The sequence below is a fragment of the Mizuhopecten yessoensis genome, unplaced genomic scaffold (genome assembly GCF_002113885.1).
Source record: "Mizuhopecten yessoensis strain PY_sf001 unplaced genomic scaffold, ASM211388v2 scaffold4599, whole genome shotgun sequence".
In the NCBI taxonomy this organism is placed as follows: domain Eukaryota; kingdom Metazoa; phylum Mollusca; class Bivalvia; order Pectinida; family Pectinidae; genus Mizuhopecten; species Mizuhopecten yessoensis.
In genome coordinates this window covers 602,608-627,290 of record NW_018405627.1, presented here as the reverse complement: position 1 = coordinate 627,290, position 24,683 = coordinate 602,608, and the positions used below count along the sequence as shown (strand labels likewise).

Sequence of the window (24,683 nt, the reverse complement as noted above, 5' to 3'; positions counted from 1 at the left end):
TAAGACACCTTTGGGCTAGGTGAGAAAATGAGAACAACTTCAGAATGGCATTGAATTTGAGCACACACTATCTTACTACATGTATACATGACATTTCTTCTGTAAATATAAGTACAATTTAACACAACTTACTAATAACATGGCATTTTTACCGTAACTAATGGTACACAACTTTTTGAAGTTAAAGTAACTTTGTTTTACAGTGACTAATACATATGCTTGTTTTTCAGATAGGTTATACGTGTGGATAACATTTCCAGAGCAAGACACTTAATAATGCATCAATTCATTCCAAACTATTAACAAACTTACCAAAGATAAGCACCAGTCCATGTGAAGTTCCAATGGCTATCTGAGCGGACACAGCCTGCAACATCACCGGGACATTTGTATACATTTATTGGATAATTAAAAATAAAAATATTAAATGTATGCATACTAAAGTTATGGTATGTATTACTGAAATGAAAAAATCTGATTACATTCTGCACTTTTAAATTATTTATTGTGGGGGAAAAAAATCAAGAAAGATTTGGGTGGTATCTGTCTTTTACAAGCTTTTACAGTGCTTAGTCTGTTATTTTTTAAGTTATCAAATTAACGCTGTAAACACTTAATTACTCTAATTGGGAATTTATGTCTAATTTACTTTTCACCTCAACTATTAATGATTAATGTTATTCAAATGTCCATGTCAGAATTTGTTCAAACGGTATTGAGCTGATAGCAGAGGATTTTTTTAAGTCCTACAGTCAGAACAAAATCTTAGTATCTGTATATCTAGTATTAAAAGGTCGTAATTTGCAGATACAACCCACTTCAAATATAGAGAATCAACCTTTCTATCAAAGTTGTATGTATCTTTTTACATCAGATTTTTGTTATTTATTCGTGAAAAAAAAGACAAAATATTTATTTGAAGTTTTATTTATCCATTACAAAAAGTTCTGTGCATAACAAGTTTTGGTAGTTATAGGTGTCATTCAAACGAGAGATGTATATACATGATTTTATAAATTCTTTAATAAGGATTTCATAAGGGTGAAGATATCAGTTAATTCAAGAACAAAATAAGTGTTTTAGAATCCCTGTGCATTACTGGGTACTTCGCATATAAATAAAACATCCAATTCATGATAAAGCTTGTGGATCACTTTGTAGAGTGACCAGGTAGCTTAAGCTTATGTGGTAGAGCGTCTGTCTATAGCTCATCCAGGGGCTCCCAGGTTCGAACCCCAGACTGGCCGTGCATTTTTTTTCCCGCTTCTACTATATTCGGTACACGTGACCAACCCTTGTTTCGAGTCTCATAGGCGAATGCTTGGCAAGGGGCTACCTAACCCTGGGTTGTAAAATAGCTGATTCTTAGGGAAGGGGGTCGGAAGACTAAGAAAAAGGAGGGGGATGTAGCGGAACTGGACCAGGTTGATATATGCCGACCAGGTAGGTTTATTAGTAGAGCGTCTGTCGAGAGTTTGTAGGGTCCCTGGTTTGAAGCCCAGTCTAACTGTGCATTTTTCTGCTCCTACTACAAGGATTAATAGAATCTATCACCCCCTTGGGGGCGAGATAGGGGAATCTCAACCAGAGGGAAGCCGAGTGTTTGGCAACTTTGGAATCTTTTCCCGAGAGTTGAGATTCCCCTATTTCACCTACAAGGAGGTGAAGTGTTTTTTTTCTCTTACCCTGTTCTGACCCATTGTGTATTATATACACAATATAATGATAACGTTACATGCTAAATTCAGGGTTGACGTGACATTGATGGATTGTTGACATGACGTTAATGGATTGTTGACGTGACATTGATGGATTGTTGACGAGACGTTAATGGATTGTTGACGTGATGTCATACCATTGTTATGAATAGGGGAATCCCCCCGTCTCAACCCTAGGGTGAGACAAGGAAATCTCACACCGGTAAAAGTGTGGATACACCTGTCCAGGGTAAGAGAAATTCTAATGTCTGTTATAACATACCATAGCTGTAGGCATCCCAGCATCCACACGATCCTACAACAACAAATATTGAAATTATTAAACAGGTTGTACACATATTCACAACTGTAATCATTTAAATTTCATGATAACAACTGACTTTTACTTATTAAATTGGATCATGAATTAGTCACTTGCACACAAAAGATTATCAAAAACAGATTTATATCTCTTTATTTTAGCACTTTGTTTTATTTGCATAGCATCAAAAAATCAATTATCAATCAATCTTAAATTAAGGCTGGAACGGGTAACCGAGTACCTGGTTGCAGTTTAATTTGGTTACGAGTACTATACAGTTAGCAAATCTACGTTTGTTTGTTTGTTTGTTTGATTTTGTTTAACGTCCTATTAACAGCTAAGGTCATTTAAGGACGGCCTCCCCTGTGTGCAAGATGCATGCGTGTAGTATATGAGTGTGTATTTAGGGAGGCTGCGATATGTTCGTGTTTGTCTCCTTGTGATAGCGCAGAACTGATGCCGACTTTATAGTGCTACCTAACTGAAACATACTGCCGAAGACACCCAGCAGGACGCCCCACCCGGTCACATTTTGCTGACAACGGGCGAACCTGTCGTCCCACTCCTAATTTGCTGAGTGTTAAGCAGGAGTACAAATCTACATACCCATATATTTATTGTTTTTTATGGTCAGAAATGTCGCTCCTGACTGCTATATGACAGACAGGTGCATAGCTTCGACAACACATGAGTGTAAAGTGAAACTACGTCAATTTCCCAGTCGTAAGGCTAGCGATATACAGCCAATTTATCAGATAAAGATTTTGAGAATTTGAAATGTTTAACAACTGTATTTACAAGGAATAAGTATTGAGATATCTTTTTTTATGCAATAAGTGAATTGAGTTATCATATTTTTATCAAAATAAAGGGCCATTGGTGGCTGTATTTCATGGCACAAAAAAACATGGGAACCCGGTTTCTGTTCAGTTAGGTACAAACGGTTATCCGACTGGCATTATTTCTAACCATCCCATCCCTATCTGAAATACCATTATTTACAGCATTTAGACAGGAAATGGTCAGAAAAAAAGAGCCAGTTACTCAGCTAGTATATCAGACCTGACACCACACAGGAGCAGGACACAGGTGTGTACGAGTATGATAAAGACTTCAATTGAGGTGAATATGTGGTTACGTGGACCTGAGAAAGTGGTACTGACAGAGAAAAATTCATGTTTCATAATAATACTCTCACCACATATTCACTAAAATAAAAGTTCTTAATTATTATATTAGATATAAACCTATTTCTTTAATCATTAAGCAAGAAGATGGAAGGTATGAAAATTGTCATGACCAAAAGAACTGCATTTGCTTTGGCAGATAGCATTTTGATATTACAACCGAAGTGACGTCATAAAGAGAATAACAAGAGGCCCAATGGGCCTGCATCGCTCACCGGGTATTAATCTCACACTTATTAACTTAAAAATGATTTAAAATAAAGCTACAGGCAAAATATCAGTGTTTATGACTTTAAGTCACTCAAAAGAACCTGTTCAAAGATTTTAAAACATTTGACCCCTTACGGCCTTGTGGTTATAAAGAAGAATTTGTTTAAAGTAAAATATTGACGCCGGAATACGAATACAGGCCAGGTGAGCTAATAACCTGCGGTTAGTGAAAATAGTAGTAGTGAGTCAATAACACAAATCATCAACCTCCACAACAATATGTTCTAACTAAGGAAGAAGTAGGAGAAAATGGTGTCCTCTAATCATTTGTTAATCATTCTGACCAACCATCTGACTTTTCCTTAAGAACTTACAGCGGCAGACAGTAACTGGGCAGAGATACTCTTCAGTTTGCTGGGCTTCAAGACAGATCCATGGATTGCATAATGAATTCCCTTACGTTTCCTGCAAATATCAATATATCATTATAAGCCATATACTGATTTTTTTAAATATATACTTGCCAAGTATTCCATTTTGGAGGAAGATTCCCAATGTTTACTCTTCTTTTTAATTTTGAGATCAGCTGAATTTTCTCTATCATGATATCTTTGGTCTTTGACCTATATATAGCTAGTGACCTTTAAACTTTTTGAACTTTACCTAATTTAATCAAGTAACCCTGTACTCACTTTTCCCGATTTCTTGGTCTGTCAGAGAGCATACTGTCCTGACTTGACAGGGAAGAGGTATCTCCGGACTCCCGAAACAGCTGGAGAGAAGACGGCATGGACAGCTCGTCCTCATCCAACATGGACTCCTGGTCATCGGGCTGATAGTACGCAAAATAAATAATTAAATGCACTGGTCATTGTAAATAATTTTCAGGTTCACAAAACATCTTAAAGTCTACAGTTTTGTCCTTAACTTAAATTCCTCAGGAAAAGTAATTGCCTCACCCATTCACCCCTAAAGTCACATTTGAACCTTACCAAATAAAAGACTAGGCAAGTCCAGGTTAGATATGCAGAGATGAATGAGCTAATTAGCAAGCACGTATCATAATACCATTGCTATAAAATTCAGTATTGGTGCACAAAGCACTTGAGCCTGGACATTATCAGGGTATTTTAGGACATGAAGTCTGGTTTTAAATCAGGAAAAAAAGTAGGCATGAAATAATTGGCAGTTACACTTAATAAATGAATTTTGATGTACTTATATATATAATACAATAAATTTACTAAATAAAAAAAAACAGTTTTATAACAAACCATTTTTAAACTGTGAAGTATTATAATTAGCTTTCATATGACTATTATAATCAATGTAATGTCACAAAGATCAGCATAAAAACATGCCAGACATTGTGTAACATTCTGTAAAGGTTGATTTTTTTTTGGGGGGGGGGGTGCAATAACCTGTCTTGCTAAGGAGACAAAAACCAAGAGTCCACAAAATAAATGACTAATCCATTCTTATTTCAGAACTATGTGCCTGTCTCCTGGACCCGAAATCTGCTATAAACTTAGATAGACTTGTAGATGTGCTAGTAGTAGAAAGTTCTCAGGGTATTTATTGAATTCAAGAAGTGTTATCCGATGAAAATGTAACAATCATAATGGCACTGTGCTTTAATCTATTGAAGCAGTTTAAGAGATGATTAAAATTCTATGTGGAGAATTTATTTTACTCTAAAACCAAATTATCATAAGAAAGTGTGTATGAAGCTTCTTTAAGGAATACCAGAATGAAAATTGAATGGCTGTTACAACAGCCTGGTGGTAGCTGGGACAACAATCTAGGATGGCGCGGCTGTTCTATAATATGTTAGTGGTGGTTATTATTATTATTAATGCTTATAACGGCCCATCAACACAGGATAGGTCATTAGGGCCAACAAATAGTCGGTCAGTGGTGGTAGGGACGGTCATTGGTGGTAGGGACGGTCAGTGGTGGTAGGGACGGTCAGTGGTGGTAGGGACTGTATAACGGCATGCTGGGCATGGCTACAGACACATATTCCGTCTTTGCGTATTGCAGAGCTATCTTCTCTTGAGAGCAGGTATTGATTGTTACGTCATTAGTTTGTGTGAGAAAATTACGTCGTTTTCTCAAAAATTGATGACGTTACTCTCACAAACAAATGACGTTACAATCAATACCTGCTAACAAGAGAAGATAACTCTGCAATATGCAAAGACGGAATAGCGAGTGTCATTAACATAAAGGTTTTACCTCATTTAAGATACTTTCAAGCGTAGGATTTTCAACTGAGGGCAAGTCAAACTCGGCATCATCCAACTGAAAAGTAATAAATTAAAAACTTGAAGCACAAACAAAATAAACATGCAATAAACACTCCATACATGTATAACATTCTAAATTCAGTTGTAGCAAGCCTTGTGAATTGAAAGTCATACATGTACATGGGTCAGCAAATAACTACCAGTATATTTTTATTTTATTTTTTTGTGTATGCAAGAGTTAGTCTGTAATCTGACGAAACAGTGAGGCCTAGAAAGAACTGCTATGAGAGTTGGGGACTCTATAACTATTAGTGCTGGGAATCGGACTGATTTTGAAGATCGATTATAGGACATTCAAGATCGATCGGTAATCGATTATCAGTTGAAATAAGCGTAGAAAAGAATACATTTAAAAAATCGACATTTTGTCCAATCATTGAAAAATATCGCTATAACTACGTGTTATTTTGCTAATAAGTTTATCTAAGAGACGTTCATATGATGAGAAAGGGTACTTCAGATCTTGACAATGACCGGTAGATTACCATTTGAGCATCTGCAGACAAGTCATGATGATAGCGATGGTAACACAAACAAATCTGGTTATGCATCTTGGGTTAAGTACTTGACATTTATTATTGTGAATTAAGTCAACCAATTTGAAATTGAGTGAAATTGTGTTGGTACTGTTAAGTTTGAGTCCCACCATCCCTTTGCTGAAAAAGATAGTGTTTTCATGCCATTTGCCGTAATTCCGGATATCGTCAGTTATAAATTAAGCCGTACTACCAAATTTTTAAACACCACACTGACCTTGATTATGTAATGACGCTATAGCTACCACACTTGAATGCTGGCATGATTCAAGCGAGAATCAACAAGAACGGGTGAAAGAGAGGTTTTATTTTGGATTAAACAGAAAAGCAACTGTATGTATCTAAAGAATTTCAGTTCTTCATGTCAAACCTACAAAAACTATCTTCTTCATGATAAAGTTTCAAAATCGATCATTCATGTGCTAAATTGATTATCGAATCGACCTCATGTCGAGTTGGATTTAATTGATGTTTCCGGTTATCGGTACACCACTAATAACTATAGCAGAACTTGACTGGGTTGAGCATCTGCAACCAGGTAGCTAAATTGGTAGAGAAGCTGTCTAGAGTTCACATCTAAGACTGTCCTGTGAATCCTGGTCTGGCCATACATTTCTCTTATCTAAAAATTGGCCAGTTTGCCAACCCTTGTTTCAAGATCATGAGCGAATGCTTGATGAGGCCTAGGGGATACCTGAACGGGAGTTGTTGTCTTCGGGGGCTAAGGCTTAGAAAAGGCGGGAGGAATGTAGCGAAACTGGATTGCATTCGGATCGTCAGCGACCAGGTAGCTGAACTGGTTGAGGGTCCATCTAGAGTTTTAACTAAGTGACAACTGTGCCACTTATTTTTTTTTTACTATTTTTTCCAAGGATATTTTATTTTTATCTTAAGTCTAATTAAATGTATATTACGTGAAATTTTGACTAACCAACGATATTTGGACTTAGAAAAAAAATTCGCCTCGAAAATTTCCAAGTGAGAAAACCTGATTCCCAAATATACCTAGCAATAAATGTATCCAAGTGTCATGAGATGAGTTGAAATAAAATGCATGTATGTAAATATTGTATTCAATGCCTTCAAATATCAAAAGTATGCTGGAAGCCATGGAGAGAGCTTATACTGTATAGGCAAAGCCTGTTGCTCAAGAGAGCTTATATAGGCAAAGCCTGCTGCTCAAGAGAGCTTATATAGGCAAATCCTGCTGCTCAAGAGAGCTTATATAGGCAAAGCCTGTTGCTCAAGCGAGCTTATATAGGCAAAGCCTGTTGCTCAAGAGAGCTTATATCGGCAAAGCCTGTTGCTCAAGAGAGCTTATATAGACAAAGCCTGTTGCTCAAGAGAGCTTATATAGGCAAAGCCTGTTGCTAAAGAGAGCTTATATAGGCAAAGCCTGTTGCTCAAGCGAGCTTATATAGGCAAAGCCTGTTGCTCAAGAGAGCTTATATCGGCAAAGCCTGTTGCTCAAGAGAGCTTATATAGACAAAGCCTGTTGCTCAAGAGAGCTTATATAGGCAAGGCCTGCTGCTCAAGAGAGCTTATATAGGCAAAGCCTGTTGCTCAAAAGAGCTTATATAGGCAAAGCCTGCTGCTCAAGAGAGCTTATATAGGCAAATCCTGCTGCTCAAGAGAGCTTATATAGGCAAAGCCTGCTGCTCAAGAGAGCTTATATAGGCAAAGCCTGTTGCTCAATCCTTTTGTTTAATCAATAAAATATATTTGAAATCAGAAACAACTGTGCCAGGATCCTTTTTCTCTCCATACCTCTATAGACTAATCTATTTAACTTACCATTTATTTTGTCTACTTAAACTTAAATTACCTTTTATACTGTCTATTACTTGACCTACAAAAATGGCGTTCGCTCAGGTGGGAAATTTGGACCGATTGTAAACCGAGAACTCGATCTACTAACGTAATTTAGCAGTTGTTGGTGATAATAAAAGCGGATTTGGTCAATAAATAATCCATTTATCTATATCTGTGAGGTATGTGTTGTGTCATAGTAGATTTTTGTTGTCAGTACCTCAAAACTCTCAGATACCAAACGGTGTCAGAGAATTCCACGTATTCATATAGGAGTGCACTCTGGCCCCTGGCACACCAGACATCTATCTGTCAAAATGTCCTAGTCTGGTGTCAGGGCCAGAAGAAACTCGGGCTAGGAATTGTGATCTTTGTGCTGTTGTGCTATGTTATCAGGGGCGGATCAAGATTTGTTTCAGGTTCCTGTGTGAGGGTGTCATCATTCCAGATTTTCAGTTAAGGACTTTCCATCCTTCGTAATACACATGTTTTTCTTGTCATATTTTCCGTATTGCGTATCGGGCATTCCTTTACCGTAGTGTAAATTATAGTAACACCGAGCAAACAATAGTACATGTGCGTGACGATGATATGTCAACACCCAATATCGAGACTTAACTTGGAAATGTGTAATCACATATGTGACATTAATTAACTCACGGGAAGACACTGACATGAGATCAGACGACTTCAAGAAGGACGTATATATATGAGGCACATGGAATGCAGACAGATGTGTTTTGTTTACCGACCTCACCTGTACGTATCACGTGCTAACGGTAGTTCATAAGCTCTTGGTCACTACATTTGTTGTCGAGCGAGTTACGCTCTGTCAAATAAATCGTTTCACAAATGCAATTACAATAACTCTGTGAAAATAGTGGTTTGTAAAATATCAAGATCCCTATAAGTTGCAAGTGCATGTGTGTGCATGTTATAACGACATACCATGCGATAGCATATATGCCCTATGGTTACATATGTACCTGTCATGTAAATATACCATGCATGCGTGAGCGGGCTATGGAATGATTTCCAAAGTGTACATGATTGAGAGCAATTTTGTTCTTGTAAACACCTAGAACAAAAATTCAACATAATCCAATATATAACACAATTAAGTACATTTTTTCGCAAAAAGATATCAATTCCGATGTCTAACATTTTGTAAAACTGACTGTAGTCAATGGGATCATCCAGTGCAAATGATTTTGTTATGTGTGCTATTTATAGCTGCTCTACAGAACACTATCAGCAATGGAGGAGATACAATTTGTCATTTTCTCTAACATTTAGACAACTGAATTTACATTTTTTCGTGCACAATTATGCCTCATGGTATTTTATATTGGATTATGTTGGGCGTCAGGTCGTTTCGGTAACAAGACGAAAGTCGTTTCGGGACTTTTTTCAGGTCGTTTCGGGACATGTCAAAAGTCGATTCGGGATTTTTTTATTTTTTTTATCTTCTGTAGATTATAGATACCATTGTCTTTTTTCTTTAAACATAGTTTAATGTCGACTAAATTTAGACAATCGATTGGATAAAAATTATTACCGTAAATTTGCATGTAGAGTGAACCCTTTTTTAGGTAAATATTGTCATGTCAAAAAGGGGAGTGCACTATACGCAAGAACAAGTCATTCTTGAGTTATCGTTCTCGAGGAAATCAAAGCTACTTTTGGTCATAAATGTAAAAAAAAAAAAACAGTTAGAGTACAGGTACTTACGATGTACATATATGTACAGTAGAAACCATCGCCAAATGGTGACACTTTTTCAGATTTGGTAACAAAAAATTCAGTTTGGTGATATTCTTTAGCGACACAATTTTTACCTACTCCAAAATGATTAAAATCGGTAATCTGTAGTATTATAAGTCATGACTGCTGATTTGGCGACGAACACTAGTTGGGCACAGGTAACATTTTTACAGGTAAGTTGATCGTCTGATCCCGGACAATAGGCCAGGTAGGATCGCCATGCTTCAGCGAAAATTATTGACACCTCTCAACACCACAGTTAATACAAATTACAATGCAGTAATTAGCTAACACTCTATCAGCTGATCAGTGATTACCGATTAACAATAGCTCTACTGCCGAAACGACTAGCATTCTTATGTTGAAAGAATGACGCCCTTTTTTGCTCCAGGTGTTTAAAAGAACTTTATGTGTTTTTATTCCCCATCTGAGTAATAAAATGTGTTACTGCAAATGGGTAACTGTTACCCAAATGCTATTACCTATATGCGCCGTAGAGAGCTTGACTGTGACAGGAGATACCAACTAAGCCGGCTCATCAGATCTAAGTGCAACATATCACATTAGTAATGGTCACCAGCAAACAAAATATACAACCGATATTACATTCATGTACAGTCGGTTAACATACCTGGAGGTCGAAATCAAGTAAATTAGCCGACGAAGCTCCAGCTTCCCCTCCCTCTGTTGCTTCAGCCATCACTGTCAATTATCAATTTTAAAACGAAACATAATTTATATTTTATTTCATATATTTCATTACATTTTATACTTTCAGTATCTGTTATTATTAAATATGATAAAAGAATATAAAGTTAATTGAAAATATGTGTTTTATTTATACTTAAATAACTATAATTATATTTGTTCCGTTTCTCAACAATTTGCAATTTGTACTGATTACTGGATTGGACCAATCAAATTTCACCGGAAGTCCCCCCGTTACTCTCACCCAGCAACCGTAAACAGTCAGAGCAGTGCGCGTTCTTACGGTTTCTGTTCTTACGTTTTAGAAGGTATTTATACGATTTGCATTACCCTTGTACGTTGAACTTTTGACATGTTTAACATGTATATATTTTCTCCATGTAGCCCTAATTTGAAATATCTGTGTCTTAAAATTCGTTGTATATTTGTTTATAAAACCGACAATTGTTGAAACCATGCTCCAATATATATATATATATATGCTTGACTCTGTATGTGAATGTTTTGAACTGTCAATATTCCTACTACATATAACATATTGTGTATTTGCCATTGCATTCTAATCTTTAATAATACTTCAACACAAAAGTGTATGTGATGATGTGAATGACAAGTATTTATCACTTTTATGGTTGTCAAATATCAAATCAACAGTTCCTGCCGTGACATGGCCAGACGGACCGATGACATTTTGACAAATCAACTTGTCATGCTGTGACATGGTCAAATGAATTCTCATTTTGAATTTCAATGAAATGATATGATAGATATTCGATGAAACTAAATCTTGTGGTAGGCTATCTGATTGTTTGTAAACATGGAAAGAATTTCAAAGATGGTGCCATTAATTGAAGCTTGCTTAAAGATATAAAACTGACCATAATTGTACTGTAGACTCAAAAATTTAAAATCATATTTATATTTTTAATCATAGTTATTTTAGTCAAGTGAGTCTCTTTCCCTGTAACATGTCGATGAAACTGGAGACAGAAATGCACGGCCAGATCAGGATTCAAACCCAGCACCTCGAACCTCCAAACTCTATAGATGAATACTCTAATCAATTGAGCTGCGTGGACGCCGGCAATCAAGCCAGTCAAGTTAAATTACACTGATCTCAAACCAGGTCACTTAAAGAATTAGTAGAGTTATACATTACAAATAGAAGTAAGGTGTTGAAAACCCTTTTAATAGAATACTCAATTAGTCATAGATGTTCTGTTGGACATCAACATCTACTAATACTTTGCAAAATTTGATGGATCAATGTCAATTCTTGTATTTTGGTAAAAGATGTAAATAACCAATTGTATAAGAATGTAACATGGATCTGTGAACCCACAATACCGTGTTTCCGAGACACAAATTTACGGAATAAAAGTTACATGATTTTGCAGACACATGGTTTATAAAGAAGATGTGTGTATATTTCTGGTGTAAAAGTAAAGTTAAAACCAGTAGCAAGCCAACTTCTTCATAGTAAAACGTTGATAAATTTGGATGAAAATGGCTGACTAGTACCCTGTTCTTAGACATGCAGTCTGGAACCACATACCAGCTATTTTGCATATTGTTTGGTGCAAAGTTCTCTTAGATTTTCGGTGTATATCGGAAGTACAAATGCCCCTGTCACATGACATGCGAATATATCTGAAACCTCGTCAAATCCGGAGAGAAAATGTATCTCGAAGATTGTGGAGAAACAAATACATTATATAATCTATTTATATCTATCCTTATTTGAAAAAAACAATTTATGAGTTGTCATGTTATTTGATGATTATTTGATTTTGTATTTGTGGTACTTACTAGCAAGTAGCCATGAGTAGACCGTCATCAGATCTCCGCATTGAGGTTCCTACTGACAATATGTCAGCGGTAAACGATGCACCGTTGATCATGTACTGGTTTTCGACAGTATGTTTCCCTTCAGTTCCTTGGTTTATTTGATTATAGATGTAATTTTATTGATTATTATTATTTTTTTTTATTTATTTATTTTGTCACACACAATGTGGTTTGTTGTGAGTGCCATCAACATTTTCTGTGTAAAAAAAATGTTTTCCCCTATCTCCTGGTCCAAAGAAGTGATGATATTGTTACTGATGTTAAAATGGCGATGACAACATCACACTGCAACCTTTCCTGGACACAGCGCCAAGCACGAAATCACAAAAGGTCACATGGAGATAATAAAGTTTCTCGAAATGAAGACTTGAGTCATTCTTGATCCATGTCACAAGGTGAAAGCAAAGTTTTAAAATAAAGAGCTGAGTCAATCTAAATCAATGTCTTTTATAACCGTTGTTATCTGACCATACAAAAAAAACACATCTATGATTTTGTTTGGCCTCATTGTTTGACTAAGCAAGATGTATCAAAATGGCTGTGTACTTTATATATTACCTTTACTCTAGATTGGTGACCATTACACCAATCGACTGCTGTGTCTTGTAAACAACTTATAACACAAAGTGTTACCATGGTAATGTTTCATTTGTTTACTTAATTTGTTTCCAATTTTCCCTTTTTGCTTGTTACTGCTTTTGTTAAAATTACTCTGAAGAAAATGGAAGAAAATTAGCCATGAATCTATCAATAAAACGAATACTTAAATGACATTGTTTAAATAATTGTTCTAAAACCAAGATAGAGTGTATGATTTCAAATGTAAATTTAGAAGTATTTGGTCAAAATTGAATTAAAAAAACCTGTGTAGATTGCTAATTCTTGTAAGGTGTGAATCTCTCGATGTTCTTGTGACCTGCGTAATCTGAATTAGAATAACATTTCATCCGAAGGTCTTTTTACCAAAAGTCTCTAAAACCAGAAAATCATTTCAATTCAAAGAAATTCAAGCTATATTACTTTATGCCCATGCTATATTTAGTTTACATTGTATAAGTTCAAATATTTTAACATTAGGTTACTTTAAAATTGAACGTTTCCTTAAATATCTTAAAGTTTACCAATTTGCATTATATTTGTACATTTTCATTTTTTACTAATGAGTGTTTGCTATTAAATAAGATATCTTTTATACATTGTGTGGATTTTGAAATATTCAGCTTTTTAAGATCCATAGCTTTTTTTAAATCTGAAATAGATGTGTGGAGTACGTATTTTATTGCAATATTTTCAGGGTTTTATTATATTCAAGTTTGCACCAGGTCTTGATCAATTGGAGGTGTTGTTTCATTATGATCTTGGAGATTTTCCTGCCGTTTTGCTTTTCTTTTGCCTTCTACAAGCACAGTATCCTAATAGCGACACCAAATACATGGAGTCACTTTGGAAAATTGATTATCTTTGTTTTATCTTTAAATTTGTGGAAAAAAACATTCATTTAAAGCCTATAAGAGCACCTTTGAACCTCTGCCGAAACAGGAGATAATATTCTGTAAAATCAGAAATTTTCGTGGGGCCGACATTTCGTGGTTTCCTGACAAAACACCATTTTGTTGATACATGAATTTGTGGGTTACGAGTACCCACTCAAACCGAAAATTGGTTTATACATATCAAACTTGTAATTACTCCATGGATCTATGAATTTGTGTAAGAAGATTATCCACAAAATCAACGAAATAAAAAAAACACGAAAATGAGTGATTTCACAGTATTCCCAGATATTAGGTATGGAGTTTTAACTGATGAACATAAATGAAAAATGATCCAAGAACAAAGATTTCATTTATGTCCCAATAATCAATGTAATTTAGTGTTTCAAAGTTTGTTGATATGTATATATACATGTGTTCTATTCCGACTAATGATGATTTACTGTTTCATTCATTTGTCTCTCATTAACTGATATTTAAATTGTAAAAAGATACAAGGTTTACAGAGTATGCTTTTACAATTTGAAAATGTCATCACAAGTTGAAGAATCTCTTTTTCCCATAACATTTATATTATTTCTTGAAAACTGTATTTCTCTTGAAACACATGACTCGATCAATATCACTAGTTGAAAAAATGGCAGATGCTAGCGCTAAGCTTTATTAAATGATGTCATGATCAAAGAAATGTCCATATTACATATCACATATCGATAATATGAAATGTTCACCAATTCCTTGCATATTGTTTCCAAAGTTTTATGAGTGATGAAATCTATAGTGCATGGTTATGGGGGAAAAGTTTTTCTCTTACCCTGGAAAGGTGTATCAACATTGTTCTGGTTGATATATCCTTGTCTCACCCTAGGGTTGAGTCGAGTGGATTCCCAAGTCTCACCCTAGGGTTGAGTCAAGTGGATCCCCAAGTCTCACCCTAGGGTTGAGTCAAGGGGATTCCCAAGTCTCACCCTAGGGTTGAGCTGAGTGGATCCCCAAGTCTCACCCTATGGTTGAGTCAAGGGGATTCCCAAGTCTCACCCTATGGTTGAGTCAAGGGGATACGGGGATTCCCAAGTCTCACCCTAGGGTTGAGTCAAGGGGATTCCCAAGTCTCACCTTAGGGTTGAGTCAAGGGGATTCCCAAGTCTTACCCTAGGGTTGAATCAAGGGGATTCCCAAGTCTCACCTTAGGGTTGAGTCAAGGGGATTCCCAAGTCTCACCCTAGGGTTGAGTCGAGGGGATTTCCAAGTCGAGTCAAGGGGATTCCCAAGTCTCACCCTAGGGTTGAGTCAAGGGGATTCCCAAGTCTTACCCTAGGGTTGAGTCCAGTGGCTTCCCAAGTCTCACCCTAGGGTTGAGTCGATGGGATTTCCAAGTCGAGCCAAGGGGATTCCCAAGTCTCACCCTAGGGATGAGTCAAGGGGATTCCCAAGTCTCACCCTATGGTTGAGTCAAGGGTATTCCCAAGTCTCACCCTAGGGTTGATTCAAGGGGATTCCCAAGTCTCACCCTAGGGTTGGGTCAAGGGGATTCCCAAGTCTCACCCTAGCGTTGAGTCAAGGGGATTCCCAAGTCTCACCTTAGGGTTGAGTCAAGGGGATTCCCAAGTCTTACCCTAGGGTTGAATCAATGGGATTCCCAAGTCTCACCTTAGGGTTGAGTCAAGCGGATTCCCAAGTCTTACCCTAGGGTTGAATCAAGGGGATTCCCAAGGCTCACCTTAGGGTTGAGTCAAGGGGATTCCCAAGTCTTACCCTAGGGTTGAGTCAAGGGGATTCCCAAGTCTCACCCTAGGGTTGAGTCAAGGGGATTCCCAAGTCTCACCCTTATGTTGATTCAAGGGTTTTCCCAAGTCTCACCCTAGGGTTGAGTCAAGGGTATTCCCAAGTCTCACCCTAGGGTTGAGTCAAGGGGATTCCCAAGTCGAGTCAAGGGGATTCCCAAGTCTTACCCTAGGGTTGAGTCCAGTGGATTCCCAAGTCTCACCCTAGGGTTGAGTCGAGTGGATTTCCAAGTCTCACCCTAGGGTTGAGCTGAATGGATTCCCAAGTCAAAACAATACATATGACATCAAATCAACCATGCATTGACATAACATCATATATGGTATCGGAATGTTTTGTTCCAGGTCTTTTCCAGCTGTATTTGCTGTGTATTTAAAAATCAAGATTTGTAATGAGATATGTTTCATGTTTCAGAAAATAATTTGCTTTTCTTATAATCTGCAAGAAATGAGATTTGAATTTATAGGGAAGTTTATCAAACTCAGATTTAGTATAAAAAAGTACTGAAATAATTTAAGAAAAATGTCAAATAAAAGGATGGGCAAAACAAATTTAAGGAAAAAGTCTCACCCTTGGGTTGAGTCGAGTGGATTCCAGAAAATTCAAACTCTATAGTCTGGTGGTAATACAGAAGAAAAGCCTGTAATTAACCGTATAGTTTCAATTGTTAAAGCATGTTGTGTTTGTTTTGGACAGGCTGATCAGAAAAAGGGCAGCACTATGGCGCGTCGGAAGCAAGAGATCCAACTTCAGCAGGAGATAGAAACTCAGGAGGAGTGGGAGGATATCATGTCTAAGGAGGGACTATATGGTATATACAATTCTCCGTTAAGAGAGTGGAGAATTTATCTAAAGGTTCAGAAATAAACTAAAAATGAATCATTGAAAAACCAACAGAATAAAAATTATAGGATTTTTGGCTATGTCATAAAAAAATTGGAGTTCTAATCTGTCTTTTCGTATTGCACAGTTATCTGCTCTTGTGAGCAGGTATTGATTGTTACGTCATTAGTTTGTGTGAGAAAGTTACGTTGTTTTCTCAAAAAATTATGACGTTAATCTCACAAAGGACGTACAATCAATACCTGCTCATAAGAGCAGATAACTCTGCAATATGAAAAGACGGAATAGAAAGAAAAGCAAAATTTTAAAGAAAAAATGGAAACTTATAAAAAAAATATTTGTTTCAAATAGCATCAAGGAGCAAAACTGATCTTTAGAGATAAAGTTTTAAGGATTCAAAAATTAAGCAAAATTTGTAAACTTATTTTGAATTTATTCTTTTTCTCAAAAAATGATAATATTTTTACTACTAGTTACTGCTGTAACAATTGGGTCAGTTACTGAAAACGTTTATTTCTGTTAAACATATATATATATAAATATGTTATATTTTGTTATTAAAAAAAATCTGTCGTTTTGATTATTTGGAAGAGATCATCATTAGGATACTTTTTTAATATTAACAAAAAGAAAGTTTATTTGATACTTTTTTTTATTATAATTAAAAGTAAGTTTATTAGGACCTTTTTTAATATTAAGTCAAAGTAAGTTTTAATATTGTACGACATGGGAACTGATTGAGAAGATAACCCTCTCTGGACAGAATTTCTGACTGATACATCATGGGTGTCTTGGTAGATTTTATTAAGTTACATACATTATACCCATTGTTATTTTATTAAAACGTGAAAACCAGCCTCAATGCATAGCGTGTAAAGAACCATTTACAGTAAAGCTCTTGTTACTAGATTTTATCAACTTTCAGTCAACTCGAGAACATTTCTATAATAACATTACATTTCTTAAATCTCTTTTCGAAAAAAAACCATAACTGTCTCTTCAATTTTAGTCAATCTGAAAGCTTTTGGTCTTTTTAATAAAATTTGAGTCACCATAGCCACTTTCAATATTTAAATTGATGTTTGTCTTTAACCTTTATGTTTGTTTTATAATTTTTGATTTGGATTAAATTATTTTGCATTTGTTTTTTTCGACCATTTGTTGGCCCTAATGACCTATCCTGTGATGATAGGCCGTTAAACATTTAATAATAATAATAATAATAATTATTGAGTCACATCCTAAATATCAAGGACTAGTGAATCACCTCACCGGACTTGTGAAAAATATGATTATAGAATAAGAATATTCCTTTTAAAATTTAGAAAACTGCTTAAAATGAGATACATTGCATGATAATTGTCAAAATTTTCCTAAAGCTTTACCATATTTTTATGGCAGTAGTTATTTTAAGTCCCGGGGACTGTCCCCTACTTTTGATGTTTCGTGCTGTAGATCGCGATGTTTCCTTATCAGGAAATCTTTGACTAGTTACATTGACGAAGGACTAGTAAATAATCTATTCAACTTGTCCTGTGGACTACGTACCAAGCAAACAAAATCAGTGTCTAACCCTGTTAGATTTTTTTTCATCTCAGCTGATTGTCCATGCATTTCATTTTTGAATTTTTTTAAATGTCTATTCTTTATCATAGCATGGTAATATTTCTCATAGCTTATAGCAATAGGTATACTGCTGATTTCACAATCTGATAGTTATAAAATGAAAATCCACTAAATATTTGATGTATTATTTCTTCGAGACACCCATGATGTAAACATTATGAAATCGGAGCTGTCCATGAAATTCTAGAGTTATCTCCCCATGTCATAGATATCCGCTCCACTCCCAATATCCCCTGATCTGTTTTTGTGATCACAACCTGCTGCACCTACCTGGTCGCCACGGTAATAAATAGATCTTGGCTGATTTATCAGGTAAAAAAGATTATTTATTTGGTGGTTGTGGCTTAACTCGATCTTCTAGTTTGGTCGGTTTGCTAATTAACTAACACAACTGTATAATGCCATACAGATATATATATATTATATCTAACCTGTCATTATTTAGATTGCTAGTCAACATAGCATATATACAAGTATATATATATAAATTCTTATGTTGGATGTGATCACACTTAAATTCTACTCCAGGACAGAATATTTATATATAAAAGCTAAAAAGAAAGGAAAATCTGTAATCTATATTGAATGCATTTACAACATTTTGTGCATTTTCTTGTAAAACAAAATATGAAATAGCTTTAATTTTCTGGAGGAAATATTAATAACATATAATTTTTTTAAATTGGCAAAATCAGACGATCACAGCCTGACATTGTCATTATCTACCAGTTATATCACTATTCAGTTTCTTTAAAATGTATTCAACATAATAATATTTCTACACAACTTTTACGTACATATTTTTTAATAATCAGATATCAATGTATCTTATTTGCATAAAAATTACATACATATTTTTCGAAACAATTCAAAAATGAGTAAAATACATTATATGTATAGATATTGGCTCATTAAATAAGGTTGATCTGTATATATATATTGCCTCATAAGTTGATCTGCACATTTTTAAGACAAAGAATACAATAAACTCAAAACACAAGGATATTTAAGTAAAGAAAGTATAAAGGAGTAAAAAAACACACCTCCAGATACTCATTTTCAAAACTTTCTGTATTTATAGAGTTTATATTTTCAGTTTGCTCATTTGCATCAAAAACCTTGTAGTGTTGAAAAATGTTTAGAATTTTTGTAATTAAAAATTCATTGTGTAAATTATAGGATACCAAAAGATCGGATTTATAAATATTATTCTAGGAAGGTATGTAGCTTCAGTAAATATTTTCAACACTCAAAAATACACGTTATGTTGTAAATAAGGAAGTTGTCACGAGGATGTAGTTTTTCACTCCAAAGCATGTCACTGATTGTAAATGTTATTGGCTAGTTGTTCTTTTATCAGTATTTTACACTTCAATTTCATGTACAATGATTCTGGATGCATCACTTTTGATATTGTACAAATTTGTTGTTTCAGGATTATTGATAAAAATATATTATGCAAAAAAAATGTTTGACTGTCACAGAAATCAAATATAATACACATTTTTTAATTTGTTTCCATCAATGTTTCCTTTTTCAGTTGAACAAAAATAATCATAAGGTAGTGCCGAAGAAAAAAAAAGAAGAAAAAAATCTGAAGATTTCCTGTTTCTTTACAATAAAATAATTAACTAATTCACCCCTGAAGACACATTTGAACTCTTCCTATTCAAAGGTTGGAAGAGTTCATTATGAAATTTCAGGGGTGAATGAGTTAATAGTTGGATCCTGCAGACATTTTTTTCTATATGATAGAATAATTTACAACCTGTATCAGTGAAGTGAAGTTCAACATCAGCTGCAAATGTCATGGGAAATCTTGAAATCTTAACCAACTTCCTAAAATGTGTCTGCCAATCACTGATGATGAAAACTTAAGACATAAAAAAATATATTCTCACTATAAAATTAAATTTTCAGAATTAATAAGGTAACTCTTTGTTAGCAATTAAGAAATCTTATTCAAACTGAAGATTTAACTAAATTTAACATAATTAGTATGATGTTAGATTCAAATTTTACATTGATGCATCTAAAATGTAACAGATAAGAACAGCTTAGTGCAGGCGGTTGTATGATTATGGGAACTCTTAGTGTAAATGATCAGTTATTGACTTTCGTTGAGGTGAATATATGGTTGCATGGACCTGAAAAAGTTATACTAACCGCAATGAAGTCAATATACCTTTATCAGTTCCATGTAGCCACATTTTCACCAAAAATGAAATCTTGAATTGTTTTAAATGTAATAGATGTTAAGTAATGTTTTGATCAGTAAACAAGATGAAATTTGTATGGAAGAATATATACATTAACTGCATTCAGCTCAGGGTGTTATAACACTACAATCGAAATGAGAAAATGAAGTGAATACTAACCTGCTTTTTCTAAAAATAGTAACACCGGGTCAATATCACAAATGAAATCACCGACCTCCACTTGGTTAAGGTCCAACCAATGGGGATGTAGGACAAATGTGTGACGTCTAATATTGTGTGTAATAGCCTGCTAGTGTTCTATTACCACAGTGGTAGATGTGTACCAGGAATGGTGTGGACCATGCGTAGGAATGAACAGCACCTTCAAAAAAATAAAAAACGATTTGGGTGACCCACTTCTCAAATATGCCAACGTAAGTCGGGAGTATACCAAGAGTTTGTCACACATTGTGATTGAGCTTTTGGTGCATTGTAACAAACAAGTGATTGTGTTGGTTGTATTCAAATATTTTTAATTGCACTCATCTGTCATGTCTGTGGATGGAAACAAAATGGAAATTTCTGACAAAGATCATGTAAAAAAAAAAAAAAAAAATATGGAATTTCATACGATGACACTTTACTGTCCCATTATTTGGATGCTAGCCTTTTTTAAAAAGGTAAAAATATTTAAAGGCTCACATATACAGCATGAAAAATGTTACCCCCCATTTTTGATATACACAGGATATATGTGAATTACATCTGTTATTGCTTTTCATTTAAAAACCAAGCTTCATTAGCTATTAATAATATGTCAGAAACAAATTTTGTTTTCAAAGTTTCACATTCATGAAAATGTTTGAACTGGTTTGGAGTTTTGCTTCTAACATGTATACATGTATTTGACCTTGATTCCAGTGATAGATGTTTACCAGGAATGGTGCGGGCCATGCTCCGGGCTTATTGCTAACTTAAAACGATTAAAAAATGAACTTGGCGATGACTTACTACATTTTGCAATCGTAAGTGTTGTTAGTCCGTATATATACCCAGGATGAATGTAACTTCTCCATAACCTTCCAGCTAGAACCTAACTCAATGGTGCTTCAAGGTAGACCTTTGTTTACTGAACTGCTCCTTTAAGTAACCTAGGTTTCCTGTTCTTTCTCTGTTAGTTCTCATAGATCTGTTTTAGTGGCCCTTACTGCGAGGAGCTGGGTAGTTTTAGGAACTTGTTTTTCTTATTCCTAGAAATTCCATACCTCTCTGATCATGACATTTTACTAATGGTAGGATGATTTGTACCGAACAATGCAATGAGTCAGACTGGTATTCAGATGAAGAGATTTCAAACTCTAAAAATCTCAGCTAGCTAATCACCAGTGGGTGATCAGTTTAAAACTGACTGCTTTGTCTAAATCTTCACCCCTAGAAACAATCCAGTAGTCCAACATGGTTCGGATACCGTCTTCTGTATGTCTTGAAACAGGGGTAACGACAAGATAGAAAGTTAACATGGGATGTACAGCTGGAATTATTCTTGATCTCTGGTAATTACCGATTCCAGATCTGCTATAATACTGTTTACCTTTTAGATATCCTGCAATAATCCCAGGGGGCCATCTTTAACTCAAAAAAGGGGATGGGCTTGTTTTTAATTTCCATTGAACCGTAATTTATATTTGGGTGGGCTTATTACCAGGCATGGGCTTATTGCCGGATAGATATGGTAGAAACCTAATATGGCTGGTAGGACTGTATCTGTTTAGATATAACATTTAATTTATATCCACAGGATAAATATAGATATTTACAGTAGATCTTTACATAATATATATTTCTTTTGGTTTAGGAGAAATAAATTCTTGTTCAGATAAGATTCAAATCTGATTGCTAGATCTATGGAAGCTATGGTCAGAAGTTTGAAACTCGTCTAGTTCTTATAATGATGAAAATAGACTTGGCTAGATCGACAGACATTTATCTTTGGAAACTTAAATAGAAAAGCTGTATAGTTATCCTTGTACTTGTATACATGTACCAACAGACTTTGGCCTGTTTTAGTTGTGTTTGGCCAGTAAGGATAAAACGTTACTGAAGAAATCTAGGTCATCACTTTAACTAACCACAGTAGACCCTTACACACTGAAGTATTCGTATGCTAGAAACAGTTATCTACAAAATGTAACCAGTTTCCTTTCATAGTATCATTCTAGTTGACCACTATAACCTGCTGTAGTACAATGTAGCATTACTATCTAGTAGATGTAGTTGACCACTGTTACCTGAAAGTACTGTAGTATCACGATTGTCTAGTTGACCGCTGTTACCTGAAAGTATTGTAGTATCATGACTGTCCAATAGACATAGTTGACCACTGTTACCTAACTGAAGTATCACTATTGTCCAGTGGACATAGTTGACCACTGATAATGGACGTAGTTGACCCCTGTTACCTACTGTAGTATCACTATTGTCCAGTGGACATAGTTGACCGCTGTTACCTACTGTAGTATCACTATTGTCTTGTTGACCGCTGTTACCTACTTTAGTAACACTATTATCCAGTGGACATAGTTGACCGCTGTTACCTACTGTAGTATCACTATTGTCTTATTGACCACTGTTACCTACTTTAGTAACACTATTGTCCAGTGGACATAGTTGACCGCTGTTACCTACTGTATTATCACTATTGTTTTGTTGACCGCTGTTACCTACAGTATTATCACTATTGTCCAGGGAACATAGTTGACCGCTGTTACCCACTGTAGTATCACTATTGTCTTATTGACCACCGTTACCTACTTTAGTAACACTATTATCCAGTGGACATAGGTGACCGCTGTTACCTACTGTACTATCACTATTGTCCAGTGAACATGATGGACCACTGTTACCTACTGTAGTATCCCTATTGTCCAGTGAACATAGTTGACCTCTGTTCCCTACTGTAGTATCACTATGGTCCAGTGGATTTAGTTGACCACTGTTACCTACTTTAGTAACACTATTGTCCAGGGGACATAGTTGACCGCTGTTATCTACTGTAGTATCACTATTTTCCAGTGAACATAGTTGACCTCTGTTCCCTACTGTAGTATCACTATGGTCCAGTGGATTTAGTTGACCACTGTTACCTACTGTAGCATCACTATTGTCCAGAGAACATAGTTGACCACTGTTACCTAACTGAAGTATCACTATTGTCCAGTAGACATAGTTGACCGCTGTTACCTACTGTAGTATCACTATTGTCCAGTGAACATAGTTGACCGCTGTTACCTACTGTGGTATCAGTATTGTCCAGTGGACATAGTTGACCGCTGTTACCTACTGTATTATCACTATTGTCCAGTGAACATAGTTGACCACTGTTACCTACTGCAGTATACCTATTGTCCAGTGAACGTAGTTGAGCAGATGTAGTTGACCAATGTTACCTACTGTAGTATCACTATTGTTGACCACTGTTACCTACTAAAGTATCACTATTGTCCAGTGGACAAAGTTGACCAGTTTTACCTACTGTAGTATCACTATTGTCCAGTAGATGTATTTGACCACTGTTACCTACTGTAGTATCACTATTGTCCAGCAGATGTAGTTGACCAATGTTACCTACTGTAGTATCACTATTGTCCAGTGAACATAGTTGACCACTGTTACCTACTGTAGTATCACTATTGTCCAGTGGACGTAGTTGACCACTGTTACCAACTGTAGTATCACTATTGTCCAGTAAACGTAGTTGACCACTGTTATCTACTGTAGTATCACTATTGTCCAGCAGATAACAGTGGTCAACTACGTTTACTGGACAATATTACCTACTGTAGTATCACTATTGTCCAGTGGACGTTGTTGACCACTGTTACCTACTGAAGTATCACTATTGTCCAGCAGATGTAGTTGACCAATATTACCTCCTGTAGTATCACTATTGTCCAGTGGATGTAGTTGACCACTGTTACCTACTGAAGTATCACTATTGTCCAGCAGATGTAGTTGACCAATATTACCTACTGTAGTATAACTATTGTCCAGTGGATGTAGTTGACCACTGTTACCTACTGTAGTATAACTATTGTCTAGTGGACATAGTTGACCACTGTTACCTACTGTAGTATCTCTATTGTCCAGTGAACATAGTTGACCACTGTTATCTACTGTAGTATCACTATTGTCCAGCAGATGTAGTTGACCAATGTTACCTACTGTAGTATCACTATTGTCCAGTGGATGTAGTTGACCACTGTTACCTACTGTAGTATAACTATTGTCTAGTGGACATAGTTGACCACTGTTACCTACTGTAGTATCACTATTGACCAGTGGACGTAGT

At 35.6% G+C, this 24,683-nt stretch overlaps 2 protein-coding genes across 18 annotated transcripts in view; one reads left to right on the top strand and one right to left on the bottom strand.

The window, feature by feature from the left end:
* The window catches only part of LOC110449374 (vacuolar protein sorting-associated protein 8 homolog), a 46,265-nt gene extending 35,726 nt beyond the window's left edge, over nucleotides 1–10,539 (bottom strand). Inside the window, exons 1-6 of one of the 2 annotated variants that reach the window (XM_021496218.1) lie at nucleotides 10,466–10,539; nucleotides 5,655–5,720; nucleotides 4,109–4,248; nucleotides 3,791–3,881; nucleotides 1,981–2,013; nucleotides 313–367 (exon numbers count right to left, since the gene is read on the bottom strand). In XM_021496218.1, coding sequence (XP_021351893.1) covers nucleotides 313–367; nucleotides 1,981–2,013; nucleotides 3,791–3,881; nucleotides 4,109–4,248; nucleotides 5,655–5,720; nucleotides 10,466–10,534 — 454 coding nt within the window. In that variant the 5' untranslated portion in view covers nucleotides 10,535–10,539. The remainder of the gene's footprint in view (nucleotides 1–312; nucleotides 368–1,980; nucleotides 2,014–3,790; nucleotides 3,882–4,108; nucleotides 4,249–5,654; nucleotides 5,721–10,465) is intronic. The other variant, XM_021496219.1, reaches the window with a different exon arrangement.
* A 224-nt stretch (nucleotides 10,540–10,763) lies between these two features.
* The window catches only part of LOC110449371 (thioredoxin domain-containing protein 3 homolog), a 62,613-nt gene continuing 48,693 nt past the window's right edge, over nucleotides 10,764–24,683 (top strand). For 14 of the 16 annotated variants that reach the window (XM_021496210.1, XM_021496203.1, XM_021496208.1 and 11 more), the window contains exons 1-4: nucleotides 10,764–10,850; nucleotides 12,960–13,027; nucleotides 16,365–16,479; nucleotides 21,257–21,360. In XM_021496210.1, coding sequence (XP_021351885.1) covers nucleotides 13,025–13,027; nucleotides 16,365–16,479; nucleotides 21,257–21,360 — 222 coding nt within the window. In that variant the 5' untranslated portion in view covers nucleotides 10,764–10,850; nucleotides 12,960–13,024. Of the gene's footprint in view, nucleotides 10,851–12,959; nucleotides 13,028–16,364; nucleotides 16,480–20,665; nucleotides 20,770–21,256; nucleotides 21,361–24,683 lie in introns of all 16 variants that reach the window. The other 2 variants (XM_021496201.1, XM_021496204.1) reach the window with 2 other exon arrangements.